At 38.8% G+C, this 13,385-nt stretch overlaps 1 protein-coding gene across 1 annotated transcript in view; it reads right to left on the reverse strand.

Annotated features, from left to right (window-relative positions):
• Positions 1–4,942: 4,942 nt before the first annotated feature.
• CALCRL (calcitonin receptor like receptor) overlaps positions 4,943–13,385 on the reverse strand; it is a 64,352-nt gene continuing 55,909 nt past the window's right edge. Inside the window, exon 13 of the mRNA XM_054278369.1 lies at positions 4,943–8,758. Within this exon, the coding sequence (XP_054134344.1) occupies positions 8,537–8,758 (222 nt within the window). The 3' untranslated portion in view covers positions 4,943–8,536. The remainder of the gene's footprint in view (positions 8,759–13,385) is intronic.

Genomic DNA, 13,385 nt, shown 5'->3' on the forward strand with positions numbered 1-13,385 from the left:
GCAAAAGAGATATGTGGAGTTGCTACCCCTTCCTTTCTGCTAAGTGGGTTGTGTCCACTGCTGCTAATGGAGGAAGCCCCAGGCTCCCTATTAATTTATTTTTTTTTCTCTCATCAGCATGTCTGTGTTTGGAAAACCAGTGGGGAGTGTCTGCAAATAGATGGGTGTGCAATTTTTTTTTATTCTAAATTGCAATTAGGACAGAAGACTGTTTTTGGAATTCTTCAATCAGAGACAGTACCTTTCTGTACAAGCATCTGTTTTATTCACTTTCTCTTTGGTTTATGCTTTTTTTGGTCGGTTTATTTGTTTTGTTTTTGTAACACTGCTCTACATAAGCTCTGCATACTGATGTTGTCTCTGGTCAGATCACAGAATGTTCTGAGCTGGAAGGGGACCCACAAGGACCAATGGGTCCAACTCCAAAGGGAGTGGTCTGTCCAGGGATTGAGCCCATGACCTTGGTGTTATTTGCTCTCAGTGTGCTCTGTATTTCAGTAATTCTATGCTTTATTTATTTTATGCTTCTGCTGGATTGGGAATAGGATAAATTCCTAGATTTGTCTGGCTTTTAATTTGCAGCCATCACTGCATTAGGAACTGTTGGGGATTCCTGTTCCCATCATTGTTTCAACAGCACCAAAAGGCATAAACAGGGAGTGCTTGAGGAGAAAGTCAGAGATTCCACAGCTCAGCAGGGAGAGTCCAGCCAGAAGCCAGCTCTGTGCATTCTTCCTTGCAGGAAGGAGCAATTCCAGTTATTCCCAGTGCCAGAACAGCTTTGCCTGGGAAATGAGAGGGGTTAAGGCTCTCTGGGGCTGCACTTCCTTCATCCCTGTGCCATGAAACTCAGGGAGTGCTGGTGTCTGCCCCCCTGCACTGCTCCTGCACAGCTGGCAAAGGATGCTGGGCTGGAGCAGTTTCCATCTCCAGTTTCCATCTTTGGGGATGGCTGGTGGAAAGCAAAGCATCTTGCAGAGCACAGATTACTGCTGGGGCCTGGCCTTTGGTGAATACTAAGAAATGGGAGGAAGATTTTATTGGAAATAATAAAAATCATGCTAGTGCTGGAGAAATATTGAGACCTGAGGTGATGGGACAGACAGTAAGGTGTAAAACTCAAAATATTTTTCTGGATTTTAAATAGGAAGTATATTTTACCACTTTAAATGCTTGTACTTCTAAAAAAACCCACTTTACGTGGCTTAAAAGATAAAATCTTTTTCCATTATATAATGAAAACATAATTATATAATGAAAACATAATTATAAGTAGTGCTGTTGTTGTCTGCAACAAAAACACATTTAGAGAGTTTTGCTACTAGCATGTTTCTATTTTTGCTTTCAATATTTTCATTATTTCTGTGAAAGCTTCCTGATTGAACCTTCTTCTCTCAGAATTTTTTACACATGAATTGCAGATCATTCTAATAAGCTATTTAATTACAGCTAGAGAAGCCTATTTAGAGCACTCCTGACTGTTAGAAACAAGTCCATGTGGGGAAAAATAAGAGGTAATTAGCTGTACATGAAAAATAGCTGCTGTCATTTTCCACTGACAGAGGGAAAGGAAAACAATTTCTGCACCTCATAGCAAATGCACACTTGGACTGGAAAGGAGCGTTTGGCTCAGAGTCCATACCTTGAATTTATCTGAAATTTAACTAGTTTTTACTACAGATATTTGCTATGAAAATTTTGAAAGCCTTGATATTCTAACTTTCTAAATTCTTGTAGCAAGTCCATTATCATCTGGATAAAGAGTATCCCAGTTATATTAAATGGAGATGCTTTTGTAAGAGGGTTGGGAATGAACAACAAGGCACTGTCACTGCAGTGTGGTCTAACCCATGGAATAGTATATATATAAATAATAAACTAGTAAAAATAAATAGTGAAAAAAATTAGTAAAATAATATAAATAAATAAATAAATAATAAACTTGAGGAATCTTCAGGTCATCTCAGACTGAGAACTCTTGCTGTGAATTTTCTTCTTGCAGATCCTAAAGTATCTCTGGTGGCTGAATGCCTGCAGGCTCTGGAAGCAAACCCTGGAGTAAGGAAATTCTTACTGCCCAATCATCTGCCCATAGTAAGGAAATCATCTGAGTAAGGAAATCATCTGCCCAAACTGTGCCAGAAGGAGCCAGTGCTTGAGGACAGCTGCTGGAGTGCAGTTGGCATCCCAGGATGGGAGTTCCTGGGGAGGAACAGGAGCAGGTCAGGTGTGGGCCCTGCTCTGTGGCTGCAGACCCCTCCAGGACACCAGGCCAAATGCACTTTGGAAATCTCAACTAAATGCGCAGTTTCTGGCTCCTGGCTCCTGTTCAAGGTTAGCTAAGGAAAATGCGTTTGTGTATTTGTGTTTCTAGCTCTTCTCTGACGTTTCAGGTCTACATCCAGGGGAGTGTAAGGGATAAAGTCATTATAATTTCTCTAAGTCTATAAATATGTGGTTTGAAAGGTAGCAATGCTCTGCTTTGAAAACTTTTTGTACCACATTAAAAAAAAATAGGCACAGAACAGTTTACTCTGCTTTTTGTCCCCTTTAATTCCCTCATATCTAGCAATGTTTTTTTATCATCATCATGTTTATTGTGTTAACTCTGTGATAGCTATTACTGTTTAGTGCAATTTATTTTTGTGTAGCATCTAAATATTGTTCCCTACTAATTCAGTATTTTGTTTTCTTAAATATTTATTTGCAGAGGCAGTGGAGATACAGTGGGCTGTGACAAAATAGAACAGCTGTCTGTGGACTTCACTGTGTCAGACACCACCACTTCACAGTGACCCCTGTCAAATGCATGGAGAACCTTTGGGAGGAGTTTCTCTGCTACAGGCAAACGTTTGTCACCTTTCATTTGCAAATATCAAGGTAAGGAACCAAGCAAATACATGGATACTTGTGTTCAAGCCTGTTTTCTCCTTTGATAATTTGTGCATGGCTTATGATTATGTGTTTGCTGTACAGCTCTGGGATTCCCTGCTGGACTCTGCCCCAAGCACTGGCCAAGGGCCCACTGGCTGCAAACCAGTTCTCTGCATAGAAGGGTTTGCTCCTGGCTCCTTCACAGGGAGAACTCAGTTTAGATTGCCTGAATCCACCAATAAAACTTGGATTCACCACACAGCTCCAGCACCTCTGGGCACTTTTCCCCTTGTGGCAATTTTTCATCTTGATACTGATTGTGAAATCTGAATTTCCAAGAAAGATCGTTCATCTTAAGTCAGGAATTAACAAGAGTGTGCAAGCACTTTTCAGAAAACGGGCTCTGATTTTTTTTTGTATTTGTAGTTAAGCTTCAAAGGAATTAGCAATAATCATATGATCTTTTCTCTTTGTAAGAGATTTTGTTTAGAGTGGTGAATCTTGTTGAGGGGAAGAAAACTTTGAAGTAGTCATTAGAAGTAGTGGCTGAAAATGTATTTAATATTTAGGGGGCAGTGATAAAACTCAGTTTAATTTAAAAAGAATCTTGTATTTCATTTGCCTCAAATGAAGCATGAACTCCATGTAGATAAATTGGAGTTGTTAATTCAGGGAGTATGGTTTAAAAGACGTTAAAGAGCTCCAGCTGTAGGGTGATTGATAGATAATTGTAATTATAAACAGGGGTCTGTCACTGCTGCACTTGCAGTCAGACACATTTTGGACTGGATTTCTGGTTCAAAATGAATTTTGTATTTTCTTGGCACATGGATGTTCAGAGTCAGATCATTTTCAAAAGCTAAAACTTTGGTTTAGAACTGTGACTTTAATGGTGACTGTCACAACAAGAACATGCAAGAACATACACTATTGGAGTTATTGGAATATTTTCAAATGCCCTAATCTTTGTCTCTTGCAGAGAGTGGAACGGGATTCTGTGCCAATATTGATGGAATACTGGTAAACTTGTTTCAATTACTGTGAGGCTACTTGTTTATAAGGACACATAGTCTTCTAAAATTATATAGAAAGTGTAAGGATCACAGTTTAGTCTGAGGGGGTTAGGATGCTGGGTTTCATTTTGCTTTTTAATTGCTATTGGCAACCTGCATATACTGCATTGGAAAATGCTACTGCAACTGTCATTTATGTTCCTACATTTATGTTTCTACTGCCATGTGAGTTACAATAGAATTGTTGTAAGGAGCAGCTTTTGGATTTGGGGAATTGGATTTTCTTTTTCTCTACAGTTAGTTGCATAACAGTACATAATAATTGTTAAATGGACCAGTTTTGACTCTGTACCTACAGAGAATCAGTAAGTGGGAATATTGGTAAAGAACTGAGGGAACAGACATAACTTAGAGTCTGTAACAATTTCCACTGCCTGACATTTGGTCCCAGGAACTGGAGATCAAAAAAACCTACCTGCAGTTACAGGTTGCTGTTTAGAAGTCATGAAGAGAGGCAGGATATTGTGCATTTTTTGGATGGGTATTGGCACACTTTAAATAGGGATAACAGGCAGACAGCAGTATTAACACACAGTATTTAAGATCCCCTGGTGTTGTTAAATATTCCTTGGGTTTTTTATTTGAGCTCAGGTTTGCTTATCTACTTCCTCCTCAATGGAGGGGATGAAGAAGACAGATACACCCAATTTAGTCTCTGCTGTTAGTTCCTGATGAAACAGACATGTTGGCTTAAGGTAAGTATTAACATCTTTTTATTAAAAGGTGGATTCAGAAGACAAGAAGTAGGGATATTAAACTTTCAGGTAAATAATTTTATGTCCAGTCATCTTATATTATCTGTACAAACTTCCTCCAGAAATTCAGTACTCTAGTATTCAATATAAGTATTGAAAAACACTTAAAACCAGAATTATTGTTAGTAACACTATGTAATTACTTTTTCCCTGGGTTAGTATTTAGCCAGCACAGAGTTAAGACATCTGTGAAAGCCAATTTAGATCAGCTTTGTTATATTACAGCACAAGAGAGATGAATAAATTGAGTAATATTTTATTGATCAGAAACAATACTTTTCTCAGCAATTAAAATGCATGATTCATATGAACAAAGTGAAAATGAAACAACCAAAAAAATAACTTCACATTTTTTCCATTTTCTTCTTAGTGTAAGCAATAAATACAATGCCATAGCTTCTATTAATCTTATTTACATAGTACAATAAATGAATGTTGCCTGGTTGCCAGCCCAAATGTTTCTTGACATCAAAAGAAGTACATGTTGCAGCATTTCTACAGCCAAATACTCTTGTAGATCACCACCATGAAAAACTGAATAACATAAATGCCAACATGAAAAAACCAACTGAGGGACCCTGCAATGCAGCCATTTATTAATTGAAGACAGTAGCATTAAAAATAGACATTTTCTCTCATTGAATAATAACATGCTGGTGTTACAGATAAAAAATATAAGACAACTATTGCTGTAGCCCCTGTAGATTGATACAATAAATCCTCAGTAAATAAAAAAAAAAGAAACAGCAAATAACAGGTAATAAACAAATAATAATCTGCATGTTCAAAGGAATCTCACAGCTCCACCAAAAGAGAGTTTACTTCCATCCCAGAGAAGACAGCTATGGACTACAACATTCTGTAAAGTAGAAGAGAGCCATGAGAAATCAGCATAAAAATTTGATTTTAACTTACAGTGACAGAAAAACATTTTAAGAATCAGACTCTTCTCTTAGCTATGTAGAAACTGAAAAAAGGTGAGGTAGGAAGACAAAATAAGGAATTGGTATTTTCCAATGTAAATGAGAAAACAGATTATCTAACCTCAGCAGGAGAGGGGAAATACAGCTCTGCTATACCATGCAACCCTTCACAGCCAGAAAGATTTTCTTGCACATCCAGCTGGCTGTGTTTCTTTTCCAAAGTGAAGATGGAGAGGTGTGTGCCTAGAAGGAAGCTGTGATTGTCCACCTAGAATTAGGGTAATTTCCAAATAAAAACAATTTTCCCTCCTAAATTATAATTACACATTTCTCTAATAGAAATATATATTAAATGACAAAATCTGTAGTCTGTTAAATTTGAACTGTCTCTCTGAGATTGAAGCTTAATTAAAGTCTAATACTGTATCACACTCTAAACCAACATCTATGTGTTAATTGCAGCAACAATCCACCAGGTACCATGAAATAATTGTCTAATAATGTGCCATAAATGGTTTACAGCACATTTAAATGGACAGACACCTGTCTGGGCTTTGAGTCTCAGTGGTACCTTCAGATTGTGCAAAGGGAACTCAAGACAGATTTATACCAGCTGATGATCTGGTCCCACAAATGTAAAGCTGCTACACTGGAGCAGGGATTCTCTGCACCACTGATATCTTCAGAACATGGCACAAATGTTAAGTAACACTACAATGATCAGCAAGCAGAGTTGTAAATAACCTCTAGTCATGTTGTAGTCATGTTGTAGCAGACATTGTTACTGTCAGTCTTAACAGTTAAGAGACTGTGACATCTGATTGCCAGATCTCACACTACTCTACACAATCCAACAGATTCTTCAAATCATCCCCATCAACTGACCAGACAGCCCTGCAGTAAAGGAGAAACCTTCATTTGTGCATTCTAGCTGAAATTCTATATTGTGAAACGATATCATCAATAAAACACTTCCTATGTTCAATCTCCAGACAAAAGAACTGTAAAAAAAACCTAAAGAAAGGTGCAAGTGGTAGGACCTTGCCACGTCCTCCTAATGTTTTCTTTGTAAGTACAAAGTATTAAACACTTTATGAAGTCACAAAGTAATAAACACTGACAATTACCTTGACACTACTGAAGCATAGAGAAAAGTTACTGACAAAAATGTTTAAATGTCAAAGTCAAGGTGGCTTGTATACAATAATTTTGTATGCAAAATTATTTCAAACTGGTCTCAGAAAGAACTGTCTTCCAATTTTTTGACTGGACTACATGCATCAGAAATATGCTCATTAGCAAAATAGTCTGTTACAGTTTCAGCATCTACTTTTTCTTCTGCCTAATTTTGGTTTTTCAAGTAGACTTATCTGCAAATGAAATGTATAAAATTTTTCCTTACATTTTTAATTTTCAGTGAACTCACCTCGTTTCATGCCCTCATTCTTGAGCATTTTTGTCATTTCACTTAACAAAACTACTATTCCTTTAAAGCATAAAGATTTAAGAAAAATATAAGTTTCTATAAAGATACATTTTCTCAAGACCTTCCTGACAACCTCCTAGTTTTCAGTGAGACCTTTATGCACCAGTAGAACCAAATAAACACCATATAAAGTACTGTTCTTAGCTAATTAACTGAGACAGAGTTTCAGATTCAACCAATCCAAAATAATATTGAAATTCTCAATCCATAAAGTTCTGAACCTTTGTAATACAAAACTTATACTGGATTTTCCAGATATTGAGAATAACTAACATTAGTTTGCTTGGTTAGTCTGAGTCTTATACTGGCTTTAAAGATAGTATAACCTTTGTTATGTGCACTGTGCTCAGTCTTGCACGCTCACCTCAGACAGCAGAAACAGCTACAAAATTAACCAAAACTTTGCCCCAAGAATGAAGGAATAAGTTATCAAGCATATGGCCAGGGAAATACATAAAAGTAAAATCAGAACAATGCCACAAGGAATTCTGTACATGATCTTCTCCAGTTGAGTAAATTCCTTAAGCACACAGTGAAGTTCCACCAGCTGCAGGTACTACGAGTGTCTGGAGGGACTTACAGTGACTCAGGTTACTCCTTGCTCTGGCAGTGAGGCCTCATCAGTATTGTCTTTGTTAAATCCAGAAGAAACTTCCATACAATGCAGGAGAAGGAGACACTTCTGAATATCCTGAAATAGCTTCAATAAAATTGCTCAAATCTTGGTGCAAGATAGTACATTGCAGTACAGAAGTACATGAAGGCTCACACTGGAAGTGGTGTCTCTGTGCTTGGTGTAAAACAGTGGGAAGAAAACAAACTGGCCAAACCAAAGCAAAACATCAATCTCTTTAACCAAAACAGCAGTATCTATCTTTGAATCTGTTACCTCAGACTACCTGTCAGGATTTTTGACAGCCAAATGAATACTGGACCAAAAAAAGAACCTGGAAAACTTCTTGTTATTGCACCTACTTAAACCATTTTGCTTTGTTCTATTTTAGGTTGAATTAAGACAACAGAGTACGGTATTTACACTCTAATATTCTATAGGCAAAAGAAGTGGCTTCAACACAGCACAGTCTTATACAAACTTCCAAGAAAATAAGAAATCCTTCATTGATTCCCTTTGTACAAAAATTTGCCAACTTTGTCTACACAGTAGAAACTGAAGAGGCAAAGTTTGTATCCTTGTATAAATGCACATACATACATAGATATACATGCACAGATGTCCATACTGTATAGATACACAAACACAAACAGCAGTATATATGCACGTGTGTATATACACACACACACATACACACGAGAAACGTGTCGGTTTAGGAGAAGAACATACCCCAAGGTAGCTGAGATCTTCTGGCCATGAAGTCACTGGATCAGCTGTGGATTGGCACAAGGAATGGGGCAGGGGGCAGCCCCTCAGCCATAGAGCTTCTCAGTCTTGAGAGCCACGCTGTCCATGTCGTGGTAGCCCTTGCCGTTGAGGTGCTCGCCAGTGCAGTCGTGGCTGTAGCCGTAGCCCTGCACGTCGCTGATGGTGGACACGGTGTAGGAGGCCGTGCGCATGGCGTCCGAGTGGCTGAAGCTGTGCTCAAACTGGATCTTGTACTGGTTCCAGTGCCTCCTCAGCACTGCCTGCACCTGTGCCCCCAGAGAAAGCAAAATGCACGTAAACCACGGCTCAGGGGCTTCATTGTTTGTCTCTTCATTCTGTGTCTCAGCAAATGGGGCAGCACGGCTCAGAAATCCTGGGCAAGGATACCCACCTACAGGCCATTTAGCACTTGAGACTAAAAGTTCTGAATTCTGAATTGTTCACCACTTAGCATCATTTTTCAGCAAATTTGGTGTGAAGTAATGGCACTTTACAATTGTAGTGCACTAGCTGCTCAGGAAAAGCACAGGTTACAGGAGGAACAGCAGCCACGCAATTTTCTGCATCCTCCCCTGTGAACTGCCGTCCAGTGTAGGACAGATCAGAAACAGAGGTGAAAAAGCTAATTTCTGTTCATCCTTATTTTCAAAAGGCTACATCCTCAGCATTTGTAAATCCATTCACTCTCAAAAAACCATAATTTACTGTAATCATTACATGATTTTAGCACAAGTCAGTCTTTTGGTCTTTTGGCACAAGTCATTAAATGATTTTGGCACAACTCAGTCTTTCCCAATTTCTGGCCATACCTCAAGCAAATGACAAGAAGGACAAATTCCTGAACTCCACATTTCTAGCAGAGTTAAAAATAAAGCTGATAAAATAGCTGAAGGCCCCAGTGGTTTACATGTCTGCACTGAAAGGATGTGATGTTTGTCATGGCCTTCCTCCCCTCCAATATGGTTAAACACCTGTGCAGAGTGGAGCCATGAAGTGTCACATTCATGAAATTCCCACAGAATTAGTCTTTCAGGGCAGATGCCAAGTGGGGAATGCTAACAATGGTAATAGCTCCTGTTGTTGCTTTTTCAAACATTTTTCTACTTTAACAAAAACTGCCTACAGGTCATGAATATTTAATTTCCTTTTCATCCAAACTTTGTACAGAAAGCAGTCCTATCTGCTAGCCAGTGAACAGTGACTGCCCCAGTTAATTGTTTATATTATGGGTAAATATTTTTAGGATTTTCCATATGTCTTCAGGGTTTATGTTTGCTTTCCATTTCCCTCACACAATGGTTCCTTTTGTCTAATTTTACTCTGGCTTTAATCATGAAAAATAAAAATAAATACAAGAAAAGGGATGTAGTTTTTAGACTTCCTGCAGTCTGGTATCAGAAACCTCTGTTTAAAGGAGAACTTTGTATTTCTCAAATCCTTCACAAGGAAATGTTAGAGTAAGGAAAGAAGTATCAAGCAAGTAACATAGATTAGCATTTTAGGGCAAAGGAAGTGCTTTCTTACGGTTCACAAAAACTTTCTAATCCACTCTAAACATCTAAACACAAATCTTCAAACACTGAGAAATCATCTTAATAATTTTGAGTTTCAGAACTTACTGATTTTCACATAAAAATTGTGCACTTCTTCAGAGCCTAAAGGGTGAGTCCTTGATTCAGCATAGGAAGTTTTTGATTAATCATTATATGCATTGCATGGAACCATAGAATTGAGCAAATACAGAACCTTAAGTCTTTGCACAATTTGAATCCAACTCCTGTAATCTATCATAAAGCCAAGACAAGGAGCATTTTCAAAATTCCAGCTTTTCCAAGAGGGAAGCTTGGAATTTAGTTTGGAATCAATCAATCTGTGTTCATCACTAAGCTATGTGATATTTGTTCTCCTTTCACAGTCAGTTATTTCAATAAGCTCAGAGTTTGAACGTAGACACACATGCAAAAAATTACACATTGAGCAATTTTCACTTTAGACAAGACAGGCTGGAGGTGGGGAAAATGCCAGCAACTGGAACTAAATGGCTTAACAAGGTCAAAAAAGTCTCTTGGCAGAGCTGGGAGATTAACTAGGCTTGCCAAATTACACACTCCACTCCTCTCCTCTCCCACACTTCTCCTGGTTCCTTCAGTAACAATTGTCCATCTTATTTTTGCTTGTTAATAGCATTTGTTAACCAATCCTAATGGATTCCATAGCTCCTGAGAGCCACCAGCATCCCTGCAACACAAGTGTCTTGGGGCTAGTGCCAAGGAAAAGCAGTCCAGCTGCTCCATGCCAGGGACAGAGCTATAAAAGGGTTTCCTGCATGGGCAAAGAGCATTTCCTCCCTGCCTGCCCCAGTGCCCATCACGCTCTCTCCATGACTGAGCCACTATTCCTGGCATTCTTCCCAAAGCCTCTGCATAACTGCTGAATCAGGACTGCACCCCTGTCCTGCTGTGTGTCTCTTCTTGGAGGGTTTTATATCCTTTCATCTGTTGTGAGTGGCTTTCAGTCTTCTCTAACTTTGCAATCATTTATAGAAAAAGATGGGAAAACTCAATTACACTCTGTTTAACAATGTGTGTCTGCCCACAAAGTGAAATCAGAACTTTCACCACTTTCTCCTCAGCTTTGAGCAGTGGCATGAAGCTGTAAATTCAGCTCAGGAAGGGCAGAACTTTGTAACTTTGTTACAAGAAAGTATATTAAGGAAGGCATTGAATGAAAAAATATTATGATAATATAATTTTGTTTCTCAGTCATTAACAGAGACGCTGGTCCCAGCTGGAAGACCCTTTCATTCTTTCTCACCTTATAACTTAATAATGGCTGGATTTGATGAGTTTGCAGGAAGGACTCCTTCCAGTCAGCCCTATAACACTGGTAGCTTGATGTTGGATATCAGACAAATTAAACAGCTCAGTAGCCAACCAGGAGGAAAAAAACAAAACAAACCAAACCACAAAACAGCCTCATCTATCTCATCTATTGTACAACAGATTGTATAACCTTGCAAACCTGAGACTATGATATTCATGGCAACATTTCTGTGGAGCAGCGAAATGAAGGGAAAAAAGCAAGCAAACCCCTCAAGGCTTACACAGATCAAATAGGTCCTTACAGCACCTGCTATAAAAATTTCAACAGGAATCTTCCTACTGGTTTATCAGAGATCTGGGACGAGCTTCTGCTCTGAGCACAGCCTGTATGAGCCCAAAAGCCACTCCAGGCCGTCTGAAGCTGGCAAACCTGATGTGTTGAGAGCATCTCACTCTGTGAGCAGACTGGCTGTGAGTGTCCTTGGGGAAGCCCTGCCACAGAGCATCCAAGCTGAAGGGCTTGCACATCCACCCTGGCTGGAGGAGCTCTGTGGCCAGCAGCTGCAGTGCCTGCAAGAACTGGATTTGACAGGCCACCCCTGGCTGCTCAGCTCAGCAAACTGGAGCTGTTCCTTGGCTGCAGTCAGCAGCACATACCAGCTATTTTTCTTACACTTCTTAATTCATCTTCACTGAAGTTCTATCTCAGCAGATCACTTTCTTTCACTTTTTAGCCAGAAGTGTCTTGCTCGAACAGGATTTGGCTCCCGGTATCTGGTACACACTAAAATGTACAGTAACAGGCTAAGACTTAGAAAGAAACTAGTGCTTTTAGCAATTTTTAATTGCTAATACCCCCAGCCTGCAGCCTCACTTGCTGAGGCTGGAACCTTTTAGGAGAAAAAGGAAAGACATTTTTTCTGTGCTGGGCATTTTTCCCTACCTACATTCTCCCTCTTTGCATTTCTTTACTGATACAGTTGTTTATAAAGCACTAAGTTCTTTCTTGAGCAAGGTGTACTGAAAATAATTTTAAAAAAGCAAATAGTGGTCACTGAAGCACTGAACCCAGAAGTGGTTTAAAAAGGATAAATTTCCACTCTCTAGAGAGCAAATACAGACATCTATGTTTAACTAAGTCAAGGTCTATGGTCTAAAAATTGAACTCCTAAATTAATAAATGTTAAAATACCTACATCCTCCTTTAAATATTATTCTGCCAGTAGATATTCAAGCAGTGATTCACTTATTAGCAGGAGTTGTGGAAGAGCTCATCTTTTACCACTGATGAGCCCATGGTGAATTAAGGCCATGACTCAGGTTTGGTTTTTCTTACACAGCAGAAAAGGATATGTTAAAAAATATGAGTTTGCAACAATGAAATATTAACAGCTACAGGAATAGATTCCAAAAACAATCATAATTTAAAATTAAAAACAGCCCTGGAAGAGGCACAAGGATGAAGACAGAACTGAGCAGTGGACAATATTTTTTCATAAAAACTGCAGAAATTTCAAAGTTTTCCACCCCTCCTCCTTAATTTTCTGCTGGAGCAGAAAAAATTGATTTTTTTTCAAAATACCTGTTTTTAGAAGGCATTCTGAGCTATACTATGGCATTGTGAAGGCATCCTGAGCTTTCTGCTCTGTAGAAGGGAAAAAGTGTGTGAAATGACATTGCAGAGTGAGGGTAAGTGATCAGATCCAATCCAGAACACTTAATGATGTTCTTGTTTGGAAATAAATGCAGGAGTAGACACTTGAACCTGCATCAATTCTATGGTAAAATCAGATCAAGGCCCCTCCCCCAGACAAAGCTTATCTTCATCTTTTCTGGCCTCTTGGCAAAAAAAAAAAACCAGTTAGACTCATGGTTAGACTCATGCATTTGGGTGGGGAGACACACAACAAAGACACACAAATAAACCTTCAAAGCCCATGGTAGTTTCATTGCAATTCTGTCAGCTTTGGACTTGGGAAGAGAAGGAGGGCCAATCTACACTAGTCAATTCTAGTATTAATGAAATATTTACCTTTGAGTAAAAATTACTGCCCAATAACACTACAGAAAC

This window comes from Melozone crissalis, unplaced genomic scaffold (genome assembly GCF_028551555.1).
Source record: "Melozone crissalis strain CALT ecotype California unplaced genomic scaffold, PUWL_Pcris_2 ptg000023l_1, whole genome shotgun sequence".
Classification (NCBI taxonomy): domain Eukaryota; kingdom Metazoa; phylum Chordata; class Aves; order Passeriformes; family Passerellidae; genus Melozone; species Melozone crissalis.